The following is an 18,046-nucleotide window of genomic DNA, read 5'->3' on the forward strand; positions in this document are numbered from 1 at the left end:
TCTTATATTCCTTGCCACTTTTATATTACCTACAAAACTGCCAACAACATACTCCATGAGATAGTCACTTTCATCTCCAACTGATACCAAAAACCAATCAGTACTCAGCTTAAAACTTTAACGGCAACCTCTTACACTCAAGTATCAACAGTTGGGCACAGGTGACTGTCATACATTCCATGCCTGTGGGAAGTTAATCTGCCTTGGTTTTTGCCAAGATTGTGTCAAATAAAAATTTCGCTGCAACTTTAAATATGGCACAACTGTTTTCCCACAAAAAATAGTTTAGTCTGTGCTCAGGATTACAAATAATAATTCCTCACGTTTAGGACCCAATCTTGCAAATGGTTATGCATGCAAGTAACATTATTAATGCGACTAGTCCATTAAGTTCACATATGTTAATCATATGCATAAGTGTTTGCAGGATGAATGCCCTATATAGCAAGGAAATCCAAAGTTAGACACTTAATCTCCCACCTACTACTACGATGCTGCACAAGATTTACCAATGCTAGTAACACTATATATCAGTTTAGGATATAAAATGAAGAGTAACTGTTCAATTAAAATAACTGGGGAGATGAATTATAGACATAATATAACTGAGCTGGAATTTATCCAGGATACCATGACTATCATGTACTCTCTTCCATTTTATGAAAAATTGCATAGGATTTCATACTAAAGATACTGCAGCCCATCAGCACCATCATGTCGCACTAGTTCAATGTAGGTCTCTGTTATGAAAATAAAAATGAACTGATTGCTCCAGTTTGAACAGTAAAATTAAGAAAAGAAAAGATCTACATGACTATATGTAATTTTATTTGAATATCTTTGGCACCTGAATTTTTTATTAAAACTTTGCATAGTGGACAATATAAATGGTTACTGACCCTTTACAAGAGAGTTCAAATTGTAAACATTTTGAATATAAATAGCATGTAGCAATGTCTGATCCCTTACATTTATTTGCTGGTCCTGTTCTTCTGGATCATCTTTGTCCAGTCTTATTAACTGCGTAGGCACCTTACAGTCTCCTTGCTTTAGCATGTTTTTATCAAGATTTTCCATTCGTTCTCTCTCAGTTGTCACTTTAACTTTCAGCATATGAAAAGGGGTTGGCACCTCGCCCACATTTAGGTAAATAGGCTCCCCCTCAAATATCATTGTGTCACAATCACCCTCTTTAAAACCAGGAGGCTGGTAATCAGGTGGTGTAACTGCGGAAAATAATTAACAAAATACGCTGTTATATGATGAAGTGTGTTCTTACTCTTGGGAAAAAAAGTTTTATACATATCTGAATGAAACAGATTTTTTTCCTTTGAACAAACAGTATTACTCCAGCAAAGAATCCTGTGGCACCTTATAGACTAACAGACGTTTTGGAGCATGAGCTTTCGTGGGTGAATACCCACTTCGTCGGATGCATGACGACGAAGTGGGTATTCACCCACGAAAGCTCATGCTCCAAAACGTCTGTTAGTCTATAAGGTGCCACAGGATTCTTTGCTGCTTTTACAGATCCAGACTAACACGGCTACCCCTCTGATACAGTGTTACTCCAAACCACAGTCTTTTTATTTATTTTTGTTCCATTTTTTATATTCCATATTCAGTTTGTACTAAAAAAACCTATTTTTCAGAAAAAAATCTGATTAGAACATTTAATATACACAAAAAGATAACCTTGAAAAAACAATGACTGATATAAAACTGTGATTTTTTAAAAAAAAATTAAGTTACAAAAGCCATTTAAGTGGTATACAAAACTAGGTCTAACTTTCCCATCAAGAGTTTGGTCCTTGTTTAAACCTTTTAAATACACTCCTGCGTTTTCCTTAATAAAAATGCATCGTGTTCAGAATGCTTCTGAAAATTGCATGCAGTCAAATTTCTCACAGTTTTAATTCCAAATGAACATACTGAGTTGCAGGTTTTAAATATCTAAGGTGAAATCTTGACACCACTAAAGTCATTGGCAAATCTCCCAATGATTTCAATATGACCAGGATTTTACACCAAGAACTCTGAAAATTCAGGACTATGCAGAGGTAAACACACATGAGAAAGCTAATATCTGTTTAGCTTTTACATAATTTTTATGAATGTTAAATGCTGTTTCAATCATTTTAAAGTATTTATTTATACACTAGATAAATCAAGATAATGTGGAAATAGTACCTTCATCATAATAAAAAAGCTTCATAGTCAAGCAGATATCGTTAGGTAATGGGCCCAGATTCTGCATCAGAACATAAATCTTACGAATGAGGAGGATACTTGCTTTCTTGGTGTCTGTACATGTAATGTTGGAATCATTTCCTTTATTCTTACTAGGGATGAACAAAGTATTCAGCTCTTTTATGGGAAAAAAATTGTTTCTAAATGTTATAAATATACCGTTACTTATAAATTACTACAAATATTTCAGGCAAGTGACTATCACACTATTAGCTATGTAAATCCTCGTAAAGTAAATTAGACTTGTGCATTCTCAGCACATTTTAGGATCAAGTCCTAAATCGGGCTTCAACTAGTTATGAAACCAACTACTGTACTTTATTAGAGAGAAAAGGCAGGTGAAAGAATATCTTTTATTGGACCAACTTCTGTTGGAGAGACAAGCTTTCGAGCCACACAGAGCTCTTCTTCAGTTCAGGAAAAGGTACTCTGAATCAGGGCTTGTCTACATCAGAAAGTTGCAGCGCTGGTGAGGGAGTTACAGCGCTGCAACTTTGAAGGTGTACACATCTGCAGGGCATCACCAGCGCTGCAACTCCCTGTTTGCAGCGCTGGCCGTACTCCCGTTTTGTCTCGGGTGTAGAGGATCCAGCGCTGGTGATCCAGCGCTGGTAATCCAATGTAGACACTTACCAGCGCTTTTCTTGACCTCCGTGGAACGAGGAAGCCTCTGGTAATCAAGCTGGTCTCCTTTCCCGGTTTGCTCTCTCGTTCCCGGAACCCCGAGCAAGCAGGTCTCCTTCCCTGCGGTTTGCAGGGTGGCTCCGGGAACGCGAGAGCAAACCGCGGCGAAGCTGGTCTCCTTTCCCGGTTTGCTCTCTCGTTCCCGGAGCCACCCTGCAAACCGCAGGGAAGGAGAACCGCTTGCTCGGGGTTCCGGGAACGAGAGAGCAAGCCGGGGAAGGAGACCAGCTTCGCCGCGGTTTGCTCTCTCCTTCCCGGAACCCCGAGCAAGCAGGTCTCCTTCCCTGCGGTTTGCAGGGTGGCTCCGGGAACGCGAGAGCAAGCCGCGGCGAAGCTGGTCTCCTTTCCCGGTTTGCTCTCTCGTTCCCGGAGCCACCCTGCAAACCGCAGGGAAGGAGAACCGCTTGCTCGGCGGTTCGGGGAACGAGAGTGCAAACCGGGAAAGGAGACCAGCTTCGCCGCGGTTTGCTCTCGCGTTCCCGGAGCCACCCTGCAAACCGCAGGGAAGGAGACCTGCTTGCTCGGGGTTCCGGGAACGAGAGAGCAAACCGCGGCGAAGCTGGTCTCCTTCCCCGGCTTGCTCTCTCGTTCCCGGAACCCCGAGCAAGCAGGTCTCCTTCCCTGCGGTTTGCAGGGTGGCTCCGGGAACGCGAGAGCAAACCGCGGCGAAGCTGGTCTCCTTCCCCGGTTTGCTCTCGCGTTCCCCCAACCCCCGAGCAAGCAGGTCTCCTTCCCTGCGGTTTGCAGGGTAGTTCGGGGAACGCGAGAGCAAACCGCGGCGAAGCTGGTCTCCTTTCCCGGTTTGCTCTCGCGTTCCCAGAACCCCCCTTGAAGCCGCCCAACAGCGCTGCAGTGTGGCCACATCTAACACCACTTGCAGCGCTGGTTGCTGTAAGTGTGGCCACTCTGCAGCGCTGGCCCTATACAGCTGTACTAATACAGCTGTAACAACCAGCGCTGCAAAATTTTAGATGTAGACATGGCCTCAGTGTCACAGCAAAATGCAAGGTGGGACAAATTGCTGAGCATGAGTAGTTAGCACATATTCTAAGAGACCAAAGTGGAGTGACCTGTTAACACCTCTACAGTCATAGGACAAAAATGGTGATGTTAGTGGGTTACAGACTGTTGTAATAAGCCATAAATCCAGTGTGTCTGTTCAGTCCATAATTTTCAGCAGAGTTATGAATTTAAGCTCCCAGGCTCATCTTTTGAAACAGTTGTGCAGGTTTCCTTTGAGGATTAGGACAGATAGGTCAGAAAGCACTTATTTAACACAAATCTCCCAGTGCTCTCCCCTCAGAACACAAGCTGCTCACTCATTTAACATATTTGGTCCCTGGTCCTCCAAAGACTTCACATATGCTCAACTTTACGAACTATGAGTAGTCCCATTCAAATCATTAGCACTATTCACAGTGCATAAGGTTAAGTACCGTATGTGTGTACATATCTGCAGGAATGGAATCTTGAAACGTACCAGTTTCTCTCTCTTTAATATTTCAGGGTAAGAGTTTTTCAAATAATGTGTATAGTACAGTATGAGTGTAATTGTAGCCATGTCAGTCCCAGGTTATGAGGCTGATAAGGTGGGTGAGGTAATATCTTTTATTGGACCAACTTCTGTGGATTAAAGAGACATCAAGCCACAGAGAGCTCTGGAGAAACCTGGACAGTATTACATAACACCTGGACTTCATCAGTTTACCAAAACCACCCCTCACTGAAGCTGAATTTGCTGTACTCTCCAAGGGACTGAACTTCTGCCCCACCATAGCACCTGATACAATACTAACATGTGGAAAATTAGAAGAATTCTTCCACCTTCGTTTCAAAGAATTCTTTCACAACAGTGATGACACCACTCACAATTACCACGTCCCCACTGACAATCAGTCATATGACTAGACAATACAGCAGATGAAATCACCCTCTTGATCATTAAATTGATTGCTTTAGGAAAAAAAATTGACTATGAAATCTTTAACAAACATCACATCCACCAGAATCTCTCCACAGCCAAGAGGAAAACTATAGAGTCCCTGAAATCTAACAACCAGATACTGATCAAGCCAGCAGACAAAGCCCCCCCCCCCACCATCATAGTCCTCAACCATGATGAATACATTAACGAGGCCAGCCGACAACTCTCCAACACCATCTACTATGAAGAAATTAGAGAGGACCTTACACTACAATTTACCCAGAAACTTTAAGGATATAATCGAATCAAATGAGAAACTCATCCCCCACAAACCCAGTCCAGGGACCTTCTGCATGCTTCCCAAGATACACACACAAGGGACTCCAGGCAGACGATAATAAAGACCCATAGAAACCATCCTCAAACTGGGAACAGCCATGGGTACTAGGATGGCTTCTCAAAATTCCAGCTTCTTTATGGGCCATCCTGAAGAATTATTTCTGGACAGATTCACCACAAAACCAATGATATACCAATGATATATGGATCAATCATATTTTCATCCTCTGGTTAGATGGCTTAAACTCCACCACAACTCCAGAAACCACCACCCATCCATTAAATCAGGGGCAGGCAAACTTTTTTGCCTGAGGGCTGCATCAAGTTTCGTAAGTTGTATGGAGGGCCGGTTAGGGGAGGGGATTGTGGCCCAGTCCCCACCTCCTATCTTCCCCCCCCCCCCCACCGGGACTCCTGCCCCATCCAACCTCCCCGTTCCCTGTCCACTCATTCTATATCTGACTAGGGCTGTCAAGCGATTGAAAAAATTAATCGTGATTAATCACGTGATTAATGACACTGTTAAACAATAGAATACAATTCATTTAAAGATTTTTGGATTTTTTCTACATTTTCAAATATTTGATTTCAATTACAAAAGAATATAGTGTACAGTGCTCATTTAATATTTATTTTTGATTACAAGTATTTACACCGTAAAAAAACAAAAGAAATAGTATTTTGCAATTCACCTAATACAAGTAGTGCAATCTCTTGAACTTACAAATGTAAAATTATGTACAAAATAAACTGCATTCAACAATAAAACAATATAAAATTTTAGTCTGCAAGTCCATTCAGTCCTACTTCTTGGTAAGCCAACTGCTCAAAGAAGTTTGTTTACATTTGCAGGAGTTAATGCTGCCCGTTTCTTGTTTACAGTGTCACCTGAAAGTGACAATAGACATTCTCATGGCACTGTCATAGCCGGCATCACAAGATATTTATGTGCCAGATGTTCTAAAGATTCATATGTCCCTTCATGCTTCAATCACCATTCCAGGGCACACGCGTCCATGATGACGATGGGTTCTACTCAATAACAATCCAAAGCAGTGTGGACCAACGTATGTTCATTTTATTATCTGAGTCAGATGCCACAAGCAGAAGGTTGATTTCTTTTTTTGGTGGCTCGGGTTCTGTAGTTTCTACCTCAGAGTGTTGCTCTTTTAAAACTTCTAAAAGCATGCTCTACAACCTGTCCTGATCAGATTTTGGAAGGCACTTAAGATTCTTAAATCTTAGGTCGAGTGTTGTAGCTATCTTTAGATATCACATTGGTACCTTCTTTGCGTTTTGTCAAAACGGCAGTCAAAGTGTTCTTAAAATGAACCACGTGTGCTGGGTCATCATCCAAGACTGCTATAACATGAAATATATGGCACTGGTGAGGCCACATCTGGAGTAGTGTGTTTAGCTTTGGGGCCCCCACTACAGAAAGGATGTGGACAAATTAGAGAGTCCAGCCCAGGGCAACAAAAATAATTAGGGGGCTGAAGCACATGACTTATGAGAGGCTGAGGGAACTGAGCTTTATTTAGTCTTCAGAAGAGAAGAGTGAGGGGGGATTTGATAGCAGCCTTCAGCTACCTAAAGTGGGGGTTCCAAAGAGGATGGAGCTCGGGTGTTCAGTGGTGGCAGATGACAGAACAAGGAGCAATGGTCTCAAATTGCAGTAGGGGAGGTTTACGTTGGATATTAGGAAAAACTTTTCCACTAGAGGTTTTTAAGGCCTGGTTTGACAAAGCCCTGGCTGGGATGATTTAGTTGGGGTTGGTCCTGCTTTGAGCAGGGAGCTGGACTAGATAACCTCCTCAGATCTCTTCCAGCCCCAGTCTTCTGTGATTCTAATAAGAGGGCAGCATTATCTCCTATAAATGTAAATAAACTTATTTGTCTTAGCGACTGGCTGAACAAGAAGGACTGAGTGGACCTGTAGGCTCTGATGTTTTACATTGTTTTGTTTTTGTACACTTATTGATTTCAGTTACAACACAGAATATATATGAAAATGTAGAAAAACATCCAAAACATTTATAAAATTTAAATTGATATTCTATTGTTTAACAGTGTGATTAAAACTGCAATTAATTGTGATTAATTTTTTTAAAATCTCAATTAATTTTTGGAGTTAACTGCAATTGACAGCCCTACTTTCTACGTTTAATTATTTGTCTTTATATATGCAAATTCCTAAATCTAGATAGCACTTTTTAAAAAGTACTAACCCCAAACCATCTCTGTGTGTGCACACTTGTGCAGGGGAAACCAGAAAGGGCAGACAGAGAGCACTGTGAAATCTGTACATTAACTAGAGTACTAAGTAACATATCCTGCTAAAATGATAATGTACCTTCAAGATTGGTACAGCTGGAAAGTATGTTTCCTTGCTGAACTCCATCTTAAGATTCAGCTTCCAAAATCAAACAAAAGATAAGAAATTACACCAACATGTTAGCTCAACCTATTATAGAAATATATTGTTAATTGCATAGCAGAGAGAAACCAGGAAGACAATACCTGGTGAAATCCATTACCGGCCCATTGTTGGTGTATTTGAATTTGAACTGATAACATTCTGTAACTGTCTAAACACAAAACACAGTAATTATGGATCTAACACATACAATATTTTTTCCTATTTTTGGAAATATACTAGCCTTGCATGCTTTTTAAACTGGTGTCTACATGTCAAGACAAAGTTATAATCCCTCATTACAATGACATTTCCATGGATCATAGCACTGGTTCTCAATCTATTTATCATTGTGGGCCACAGTCAGAGGTGAAAGTAAGCTGGTATGCGCCAGCACGGAGGACGGGTAAGAAAAGGAAACTGACTGAGGGAGGGAAAGAGAAGCCTGCTCCCTGGGTAAGAATAGTTTAAACTCAGCTGTTCCCTTATGGTTCAGCCGCCAGGGCTAGGTTTCTGGCCTCCTTGTTAATTTCACTCAGGGTAGCTGGGGGGAGGGGATCAAGGGGAGGGTGTGTTTGACCATGGCAAGGGCAGTCCCTGACTGCCCCCGGGGATGAGGGGATCTCTCCTAGTAATATACACAACAAATACAAGCATTTGGCTGCACAGCTTAAATCCTGAATTAATAAAAGCAGGTGGAAGGGGAAAACACTGTCACATTGGTTTCTCGTCTCCTCCCTCCCCCTTCTCCAGCCAGGCTGCAGACAAGGCTCTGAATTCCTCCCCATTCCCCCCCAGCAGGGGTTTTCCTCTAGGCTCTAGCTTACAGTAGACTGGCTGAGATGCCTGCTATTGCTGCCTGCAAAAGAACAGTTTAAACTCAGCTGTTCCCTGTGCAGTTCAGTGCCCAGAGTTAGGAGCCGTTTCTGGCATCCTTGTTAATTTCACTCCCAGTTGTTGTTGGGTGCGTGTGACCATGGCAGGGGCAGTTCTTTTCTGCCCCCGGGATGAGGGGATATCCTAAACACAATCAAAATCAGGAACCATTTCCAAGTTCAAATCTATCCCATTCCCTCCCCAGCAGAGGATCATGGTTGTGATGTCCAAACTGCTTGTAGATCCTCTTTGAAATGTTATTGTTTAAAAAAAAAAAAAACTCAAAAAACATGGAGAACATGGTTGAAAGATGTGTCATTATGATTAGGGTTTATTTTGAGTAAAGCAATTTTGCTAAAGCAACTAAAGATTTACAGGGAAAGCAAACAGCCCCCATAGACAAAACTACAAAGGGATTGGAGGGGAAAACAATATTCAGTGAAATTATTGTGCCTCCTTTGAAAGAAATAGGTTTTCATTCCAATCCACCCTCTTTCTATATTGATTTAAACACCTGAAATGTCCTTAGGACAGCGGGTGCAATCTCAGATCTCTGTTTTGTCCTGCCTGCAGAGTGCAGAGGCTGAAATTGATAAAACTTTCTTTAAATATCTTGTATATTTCATGAAGGCTATTCCAGTTGTCCTTCATTCACGCCTGACTTTCCCTTCCTCTCCCCCTCCACCCCCCGGCTCCCTCCCTGGCTGGCTGGCTGTGGTTTTTGCCCTGGTTACTTACTCCTTGGCAGACCCAGCCCCAGTGGCACCTGCTGGCTCTCTGCAGGCAGCAGCCCACAGGGGCCGGTTGCTGGGGTCACTGCTGGTCAGCAGCAGGCTGCAGCTGCATTGTTTGTGACACATTCATACACATACACACAATATATATGTGTATATATGAATGTGTGTGTCACAAACAATGCAGCTGCAGCCTGCCGCCGACTGCCCCGACCCCAGCAACCGGCCCCTACTACTGTATTTCAGTAGTATTGGAGATCCCCTCATCCAGGGGGCAGAAAAGAACTGCCCCTGCCATGGTCACACACAGCTTACCCGCGCCTCCTCCCCCCAACAACTGGGAGTGAAATTAACAAAAATGCCAGAAACCATTCTTAACCCTAGGGGCTGAACTATCAGGGAACAACTGAGTTTAAACTGTTCTTATGCAGAAGGCAGTCTCCCTGCTGCAAGCTAGAGGGAAGCCTCTGCAGCAGCTGCTGAGTGCCAGGCAGGGAGAAAGCACAGAGCCTAGCATCGGCAGCCTGGCTGGAGGAGGAGAAGACAAGACACAGAAAAATGTGACAGTGAGTTTTCGCTTTTTCAGGCTTATTCCAATAGTAAAGTTTTATTACAGACAGTACTGGTAGTAGTAATAGTAGCTTTATTTTCTCTATCTATGTCATGCAATGGGAGGGATCCATGAAGTACGTAGGAGAGGTGGGTGGGTTGCTTGTGATTGGACCATATGGGTAAGAAATGTAAATTACTTTCACCCCTGCCCAAACCCCAAGGCTCCCAGCCGCCTCTGCAGCTGGTAGCTCCGGGGTTAATTTAAAGGGCCTGGCTCCTAGCTTCAGCCGAATCCCTGAGCCCTTTAAAACCTGATTTAAAAGCCTCAGGATTTAAAGGCCCCACGTCTTCCGATAGAGGCCATGCCTCTTCCAGTTGAGGCCCCTCCCCCTCCGCAGGACTCTGGAGTACCAGTAAGCCTTTAAGTTACTTTCACCCCTGGCTGCAGTGTTACCTGGGCTGCAGATTGAGAACCAAAGCACCCCCCTCCCCTCCAGCAGATCCCTATACCCAACACCCCAGCTGCCTACAGACCCCTCCACAGAGTGAGACCAGCAGCAGATCCCAGGCATGGGGCCGCAGGGCAGACCCAACCCCCTGACCCCACCACACGGCAGCCCGGAGCCCAGACCTTGCTGGGCAGCCGGACAGCCCCAAGTCTGGATCCCGCCAGGCGGGGCCAGGCAGCTCTGAAACCTGGACTCCACTATGCAAGGCAGAGCAGCTAGGCCCCAAGGCAGGGGGTCAGGACCCCAGGCTCAGCCAGGCAGCCTTCGCCTTGAACCCCACAGCGCCAGATGATGGGGCAGCCTGCACCCCTGACACCACAGGCCAAGCAGCCTTTAGCACACAGCTGTGGCCCAGCTTTGTGCTAACAGGGCCACATGCGGCACACAGGTTGAATACCACTGGATTATAGCTTTCTAATGTCAATGTTTCATTCTGACTTTTTTTATGCACAGCTTATTTATACAATTGTTGTTGCCATCAAATAAAATTAATGGCAGCAGTCTCTACCAGCTGCCATATATTATAAGAAAAAAAACACAAGTTTGAGTTAAAGTTTTTTAAAGAAAATTTTCAGTTCAAATTAGTCATGGTCCAAAAATGTCATATACACCATACAGAGCTAGGGTGACACCTAGTGGCTCATAAAATTATGTCTGGCTTGAAAGAATTCATGGAATTTACTATATAGAATTAGAAAGAAACTCCTCTTATAGGCAGTTCATTACATAATTTGTTCCCCATGAGATTTTTTCAACTTTCCTTTGAAGTGTCTGGTGCTGGTTACTGTCAGACACAAGATACTAGACTAAATATCAGCTATGGCAATTCTTGTGTTACGATATAACTTATTTAGATAAATAGTGTGAATTTGGACCAAATGTGAAATATTCTATATGCCTGTATATGCAAATTTCAATGTGAATATTACTATCAGCAGTCAACCTTAAATATTATATTAAATTTACCTGAGGGTCTTCTGCATGAGTGTAGACCTATATTTTAAAAATAAATAATATAAATGAGAATAAATAAAATAAATACACTTATTTTGAAAGCTGTGTAAATATTTTAAAGATACTTACTGCTAGGACAACCATTCTTAGCTGTTTAAAATGTAATTAAGGAAAGAAAAACAATAAATTAAATGTAACCTATAAAATAATCCTGTATACCAATTTATAGTGCAGATTCAAAAAAACAAAACAACAAGTGGAAATTAGGGCCCTGGTTTAGGAAAGCATGTTTACATCCATCTCTATGTAACAAAGGATATACGCATGTGCTTAACTTTAAGCAAACACCGTTGACTTCAGTGCTTTGCTGAATCAGGACATCAGAAATTTTTCCAAAGTCATATCTCAGACATGTAGTGCCAAATCCTCAGATGGTATACACAGGGCAGAAGTCTTTACCATCAAGACTTATGGGCCACAGTCTGTGAGATGCTGAGTACCTGGAATTGCCTTTAATTTTCACATCTGGCTAAACTGCAGTTATTTTGTAAACAGTAGCCCCAAAACCACAAGAGGCAGCTATTAGCAGTATACAAATGCATAATGTTACAGTATATTAAAATATAACAAAATTATGCTGGCAGACTTACATATTTTTTCTGCAAAGCATCATAGCATCCTAACATCCTGTAAAAATAAAATAATATTATTACTAATTACCATTTTGATTTGCGTCTGATTACATAAAAATTCCTACAAAACAAAACAAAAACCAAAAAATCATGTCAATCCAACCTGGTAGCTTTCTCTGACAGCGTAATAAGCCTTGTGGATGGAGGGAAGCAGCGGATGTGGTATATCTTGACCTTCTCATGAACTAGGGAAATGCAACCTAGATGGAGGTACTATAAGGTGGGTGCAAAACTGGTTGGAAAACTGTTCCCAGAGAGTAGTTATCAGTGGTTCAGTGTCAGGCTGGAAGGCCATAACGAGTGGGGTCCCACAGGGATCAGTTTGGGTCCAGTTCTGTTCAATATCTTCATCAATGATTTAGATAATGGCATACAGAGTATACTTATAAAGTTTGTGGATGACACCAAGCTGGGAGGGGTTGCAAGTGCTTTGGAGGACAGGATTAAAATTCAAAATGATCTGGACAAACTGGAGAAATGGTCTGAAGTAAATAGGATGAAATTCAATAAGGACAAATGAAAAGTACTCCATTTAGAAGGAACAAACAGTTGCACACATACAAAATGGGAAATGACTGCCTCGGAAGGAATAATGTGGAAAGGGATCTGGGGGTCATAATGGATCACAAGCTAAATATGAGTCAACAGTGTAACACTGTTGCAAAAAAAGCAAACATCACTCGGGGATGTATTAGCAGGAGTGCTGTAAGCAAGACACAAGAAGTAATTCTTCTGCTCTACTCTGCTCTGATTAGTCCTCAACTGGAGTACTGTGTCCAATTCTGGGCACCACATTTCAGGAAGGATGTGGGTAAATTGGAGAGAGTCCAGAGAAGAGCAACAAAAATGATTAAAAGGTCTAGAAAACATGAACTAGGAGGGAAGATTGAAAAAAAATTGGGTTTGTTTAGTCTGGAAAAGAGAAGACTGAGAGGGGACATGATTACAGTTTTCAAGTATGTAAAAAACAAGTTGTTACAAGAAAGAGGAACAAAAATTGTTTTTCTTAACCTCTGAGGATAGGACATGAAACAATTGGCTTAAATTGCAGCAAGGGAGGTTTAGGTTGGACATTAGGAAAAACTTCCTAACTGGAAGGGTGGTTAAACACTGGAATAAATTGCCTAGGGAGGTTGTGGAATCTCCATCATTGGACATTTTTAAGGGCAGGTTAGACAAACACCTGTCAGGAGTGATCTAGATAATTAGTCCTGCCATGAGTGCAGGGGACTGGACTACATGACCCCTCGCGGTCTCTTCCAGTTCTATGATTCTATGAAAATGAAATTCTTGTGTTTATACTTCTTAATTTTATACAATTTTATATAATGAAATACAGAAGTAATAAACAATGCTTATTCCATTAGTTTTGTCTTTTTATTTGTATTAATAGACAAAATTAACTATAATGTTTGCAACATCCAAAAACATACCAGGCTCTTTACAGAACAAGTATAAATTTAATTAAATTGTATGCCTGCCATTATCAAACACTAACATGTTTTCATAAATCAGCTGACGAGTTTAACTATTTCACTTAAGTCTATGCATCTTTTAAGCACAAAAACCAATATAATTTTTAGGGCTTGTCTACATCAGAAAGTTGCAGCGCTGGTGAGGGAGTTACAGCGCTGCAACTTTGAGAGTGTCCACATCTGCAGGGCATCACCAGCGCTGCAACTCCCTGTTTGCAGCGCTGGCCGTACTCCCGTTTTGTCTCGGGTGTAGAGGATCCAGCGCTGGTGATCCAGCGCTGGTAATGCAATGTAGACACTCACCAGCGCTTTTCTTGACCTCCGTGGAAGGAGGAAGCCTCTGGTAATCAAGCTGGTTTCCTTTCCCGGTTTGCTCTCTCGGTCCCGGAGCCAGCCAGCAAACCGCGGGGAAGGAGACCTGCTTGCTCGGGGTTCCGGGACCGAGAGAGCAAACCGGGAACGCCGCGGTTTGCTCTCTCGGTCCCGGAGCCAGCCAGCAAACCGCGGGGAAGGAGACCTGCTTGCTCGGGGTTCCGGGACCGAGAGAGCAAACCGGGAACGCCGCGGTTTGCTCTCTCGGTCCCGGAGCCAGCCAGCAAACCGCGGGGAAGGAGACCTGCTTGCTCGGGGTTCCGGGACCGAGAGAGCAAACCGGGAACGCCGCGGTTTGCTCTCTCGGTCCCGGAGCCAGCCCGCAAACCGCGGGGAAGGAGACCTGCTTGCTCGGGGTCTCCTTCCCCGCGGTTTGCTGGCTGGCTCCGGGACCGAGAGAGCAAACCGCGGCGTTCCCGGTTTGCTCTCTCGGTCCCGGAACCCCGAGCAAGCAGGTCTCCTTCCCCGCGGTTTGCTGGCTGGCTCCGGGACCGAGAGAGCAAACCGCGGCGTTCCCGGTTTGCTCTCTCGGTCCCGGAACCCCGAGCAAGCAGGTCTCCTTCCCCGCGGTTTGCTGGCTGGCTCCGGGACCGAGAGAGCAAACCGCGGCGTTCCCGGTTTGCTCTCTCGGTCCCGGAACCCCGAGCAAGCAGGTCTCCTTCCCCGCGGTTTGCTGGCTGGCTCCGGGACCGAGAGAGCAAACCGCGGCGTTCCCGGTTTGCTCTCTCGGTCCCGGAACCCCGAGCAAGCAGGTCTCCTTCCCCGCGGTTTGCTGGCTGGCTCCGGGACCGAGAGAGCAAACCGCGGCGTTCCCGGTTTGCTCTCTCGGTCCCGGAACCCCGAGCAAGCAGGTCTCCTTCCCCGCGGTTTGCTGGCTGGCTCCGGGACCGAGAGAGCAAACCGCGGCGTTCCCGGTATGCTCTCTCGGTCCCGGAACCCCGAGCAAGCAGGTCTCCTTCCCCGCGGTTTGCTGGCTGGCTCCGGGACCGAGAGAGCAAACCGCGGCGTTCCCGGTTTGCTCTCTCGGTCCCGGAACCCCGAGCAAGCAGGTCTCCTTCCCTGCGGTTTCCTGGCTGGCTCCGGGACCGAGAGAGCAAACCGCGGCGAAGCTGGTTTCCTTTCCCGGTTTGCTCTCTCGGTCCCGGAACCCCCCTTGAAGCCGCCCAACAGCGCTGCAGTGTGGCCACATCTAACACCACTTGCAGCGCTGGTTGCTGTAAGTGTGGCCACTCTGCAGCGCTGGCCCTATACAGCTGTACTAATACAGCTGTAACAACCAGCGCTGCAAAATTTTAGATGTAGACATGGCCTTAGTCTTGGTATGTTTATTTAAAAAAACTTTAATTGCATTTTACGTAAAAAATATGCAAAAGAGATACCAAAATATATAAATAGCCAAAAACTCGTCAATAATTTACCATAACCCAATAGAACATTAGAAGAAAAGAATAAGAACCAGTCTTACACAATATATACAAGATACTTACTAATATATATTCAGCTACAGATTTTTAAAAACTAAACTCTTATTTTTTGTCAAGCTTGAGAACATAATCCTCATGTTTAAAAGTTACAGAAATACAATAGATGTAATGTTAATGAAAATATTGTATCCCAACCTCGACCACTAAAAAATGAGGGCACTTTGGGAAGTCATTTATAACAGTGAAAAGTGAGCATAAAACACTACTATTCTGATTTGGTAGCATTTTACATCCACACTGTACTGGAGAAAATGACTACAACACAGAGCAACAAAGAATCAGGTCCTGAGAGAACCGCGAGAACAGGCAACAGTGGATATAGGGACACACATTCTTGGCATGAAAATAATTTTTGCAACAATTTGTTTTTACCCCAGTTCAGCAGGATGCTTCAGGATGTGCATAACTTAAAATGTTAGTCATCCCATTGGCTTCAAAAAGACTACTCACATGTTTCAGGTCACAAATATGCTTAAATACCTTGCTAATATGAATCCCAAGATCGTAAATCTTTCCATAAAACCAAATGTGAAAGTTAAGCTCATCACATGGTACTGAAATGTATAAATTCTGATTTTTCAATGTGTAAAGTCTGTATACCAAAACAGTAAATACTAAGCATTAAATACATCAAATGACCAGTACACACTAACAGTGAATGAACAATTTTTCTTTTACTAGAGAGCTAATTTTCAGACTTGACATGTTATAATAATATTATGAATGCTATAAAATCAACATACCATTTCACCAACTGAGTGGATCCAGGGCAGTTTTTGTCTTCCCTCAAAATCTTGACACAGAGGTCTGAAACAAACAAATAAACTTTAGTTAGAAAAGTAGAGCTACATTACTAAATTACAACACTAAAGTACAGATACAACACTAACTTAAGTTAGCTCAAATAAACTCTCTAAAATTCTTTGTCACAAGAACAGAGAAATATTTTATATCAAAGGAATCTCAGAAACAGCATGTTACCATCTAGATATCTTGTTCCATAGGCACATTCTGGAAAAATTCCTCTTAGGTAAGTAATGCAGGATACTGCTACTGCTAGGAGTCTCTTCACCAATATCAAAGACTGCTGTTCAGTACATATTTTATTAGGAAATATTACTGCACTCTAAAATTAAAAGAGAGAGAGGAATTAATCTCCAGTATACAGGGGAGTTTATTTTCATTCATTTGCCTTTCAAATACTGAAAACAAATAAAATGCCTCATCCTACTAGCCAAATGTACACAGGTCTACCAATTTTATTTTAACGTTAAAGGAACTAACGAAGCATTTTTCAACAAATAATCTCCATCCTTCTCTTGTTCACTTCCCTTGTTGAACATCATCACTATCACGTTATGATAGCTTCCAATCATGTAAAGAGTAACACTAACTTTTTGCACTATAAATAATTCTACTGACTTGAATGTGAAGTTTCACTGTGCATAAAGCAGTATCAGGACCTTACTGTTTAATTGAACCCTGTGATCTTTTACAACTGTGCATAGCTCAATGAGACTACTTAGGCAATAAGAACTACTCCTGAGTAACATCTTCTGTTTATAAAGGAATAAATTATGAATTTGAAATACTCTTTTCAAGTGTAATTAGCTGCAGGGGTAATTTTGGGCAATAAAATAGTCCTGAAAGTAATTAGTTTGTACACCTGACTACTGCAATCAAGTGTGCCAAAAATATACTGAAATAAATGGAACCATACCATAGAATTTCTTTGCATCTGGGCAGTTGCCATATTGTCAGTCTTTTCCTATCTGTTAATAAAATTGGGATATTAGCATGGTTAGTTTGCACTCTGATGAAATATACACATGTCGATCCTGTCCATTCAGTTTTCAGAACACTGGCCCAGATCTACCAAGGTATTTAGGCTCCTAGGTTCTATGGAAACCAACGCAAGTCAGAAGCCTAAATGCAAACCTTTACTCACACGAACAATTTTTATTCATGTATGTAATCCCATTGATTTAAGTGTGACTACCTATGTGAATGAGGATCACTCATGGGAGGAAAGGTCTACAGTCTTTAGCCTGGTTTACAGTACACACTTCTGCTGACACGACTATGTCACCCAGGGGTGCAATGAATGCAGGCAGAATTCCCTACTGTAGACGCAGATATGCTGACAAAATGCACTTTTCCTAATATAACTTGTTTTGCTCAGGTGAGATGATTTTACTAATGGTACAAAACACAGCTGTGCCAGTATAACTGCATCCACACCAGGTGCTGTCTACACTACAAAATTAGATCAACTCAGCTACATCACTCTGGAGTTTGAAACATCCACACCTGAACAACATAATTAAGCCAATCTAGGTCTCTGTGTAGACAGTACTAGGTTGATAGAAGAATTCTTCAGTGGACCCAGCTATTGTTTCTCAGAGGGGCACATTACCTATGCCAACAGGAGAACCCCATCCATCAGCATAAGTAGCATCTATGCCAGTGTTTCTCAACCCATGTCTTGCTTGCAGCCCGATCAGCACAAAGCTGTGGACCATGGGACATCCTCAGGGCCACACAGGTAGTATATAGTATGGATGCAACCCATATAACATACAGATAGCTGCATATACGGCCCACAACGATAAACAGGTTGAGAACCACTGATCTACGCTGTAATGTTTTAAGTGTGGCCCAGCCCTAGAGTTGCTTCGCCAGCATAGTAAGCCAGTAACCAGGCTCCCAGTGTAGTTGTGGCCTTAGGTCTGGTCTACTCTTAAAAATTAACCGTCCTAGCTACGTCGCTGAGGCCCGGGAAACA

General features: G+C 42.9%; 1 protein-coding gene across 1 annotated transcript in view; it reads right to left on the bottom strand.

The window, feature by feature from the left end:
- Positions 1–17,193, bottom strand: part of HORMAD1 (HORMA domain containing 1) — a 30,609-nt gene extending 13,416 nt beyond the window's left edge. The window contains exons 1-9 of the mRNA XM_030542076.1: positions 16,982–17,193; positions 16,243–16,387; positions 16,005–16,068; positions 11,889–11,925; positions 11,368–11,388; positions 11,251–11,277; positions 7,718–7,785; positions 2,191–2,342; positions 970–1,226 (exon numbers count right to left, since the gene is read on the bottom strand). Coding sequence (XP_030397936.1) covers positions 970–1,226; positions 2,191–2,342; positions 7,718–7,785; positions 11,251–11,277; positions 11,368–11,388; positions 11,889–11,925; positions 16,005–16,068; positions 16,243–16,387; positions 16,982–17,014 — 804 coding nt within the window. The 5' untranslated portion in view covers positions 17,015–17,193. The remainder of the gene's footprint in view (positions 1–969; positions 1,227–2,190; positions 2,343–7,717; positions 7,786–11,250; positions 11,278–11,367; positions 11,389–11,888; positions 11,926–16,004; positions 16,069–16,242; positions 16,388–16,981) is intronic.
- Between the last annotated feature and the right edge of the window lie 853 nt (positions 17,194–18,046).

This window comes from Gopherus evgoodei, chromosome 24, assembly GCF_007399415.2.
Source record: "Gopherus evgoodei ecotype Sinaloan lineage chromosome 24, rGopEvg1_v1.p, whole genome shotgun sequence".
Lineage (NCBI taxonomy): Eukaryota > Metazoa > Chordata > Testudines > Testudinidae > Gopherus > Gopherus evgoodei.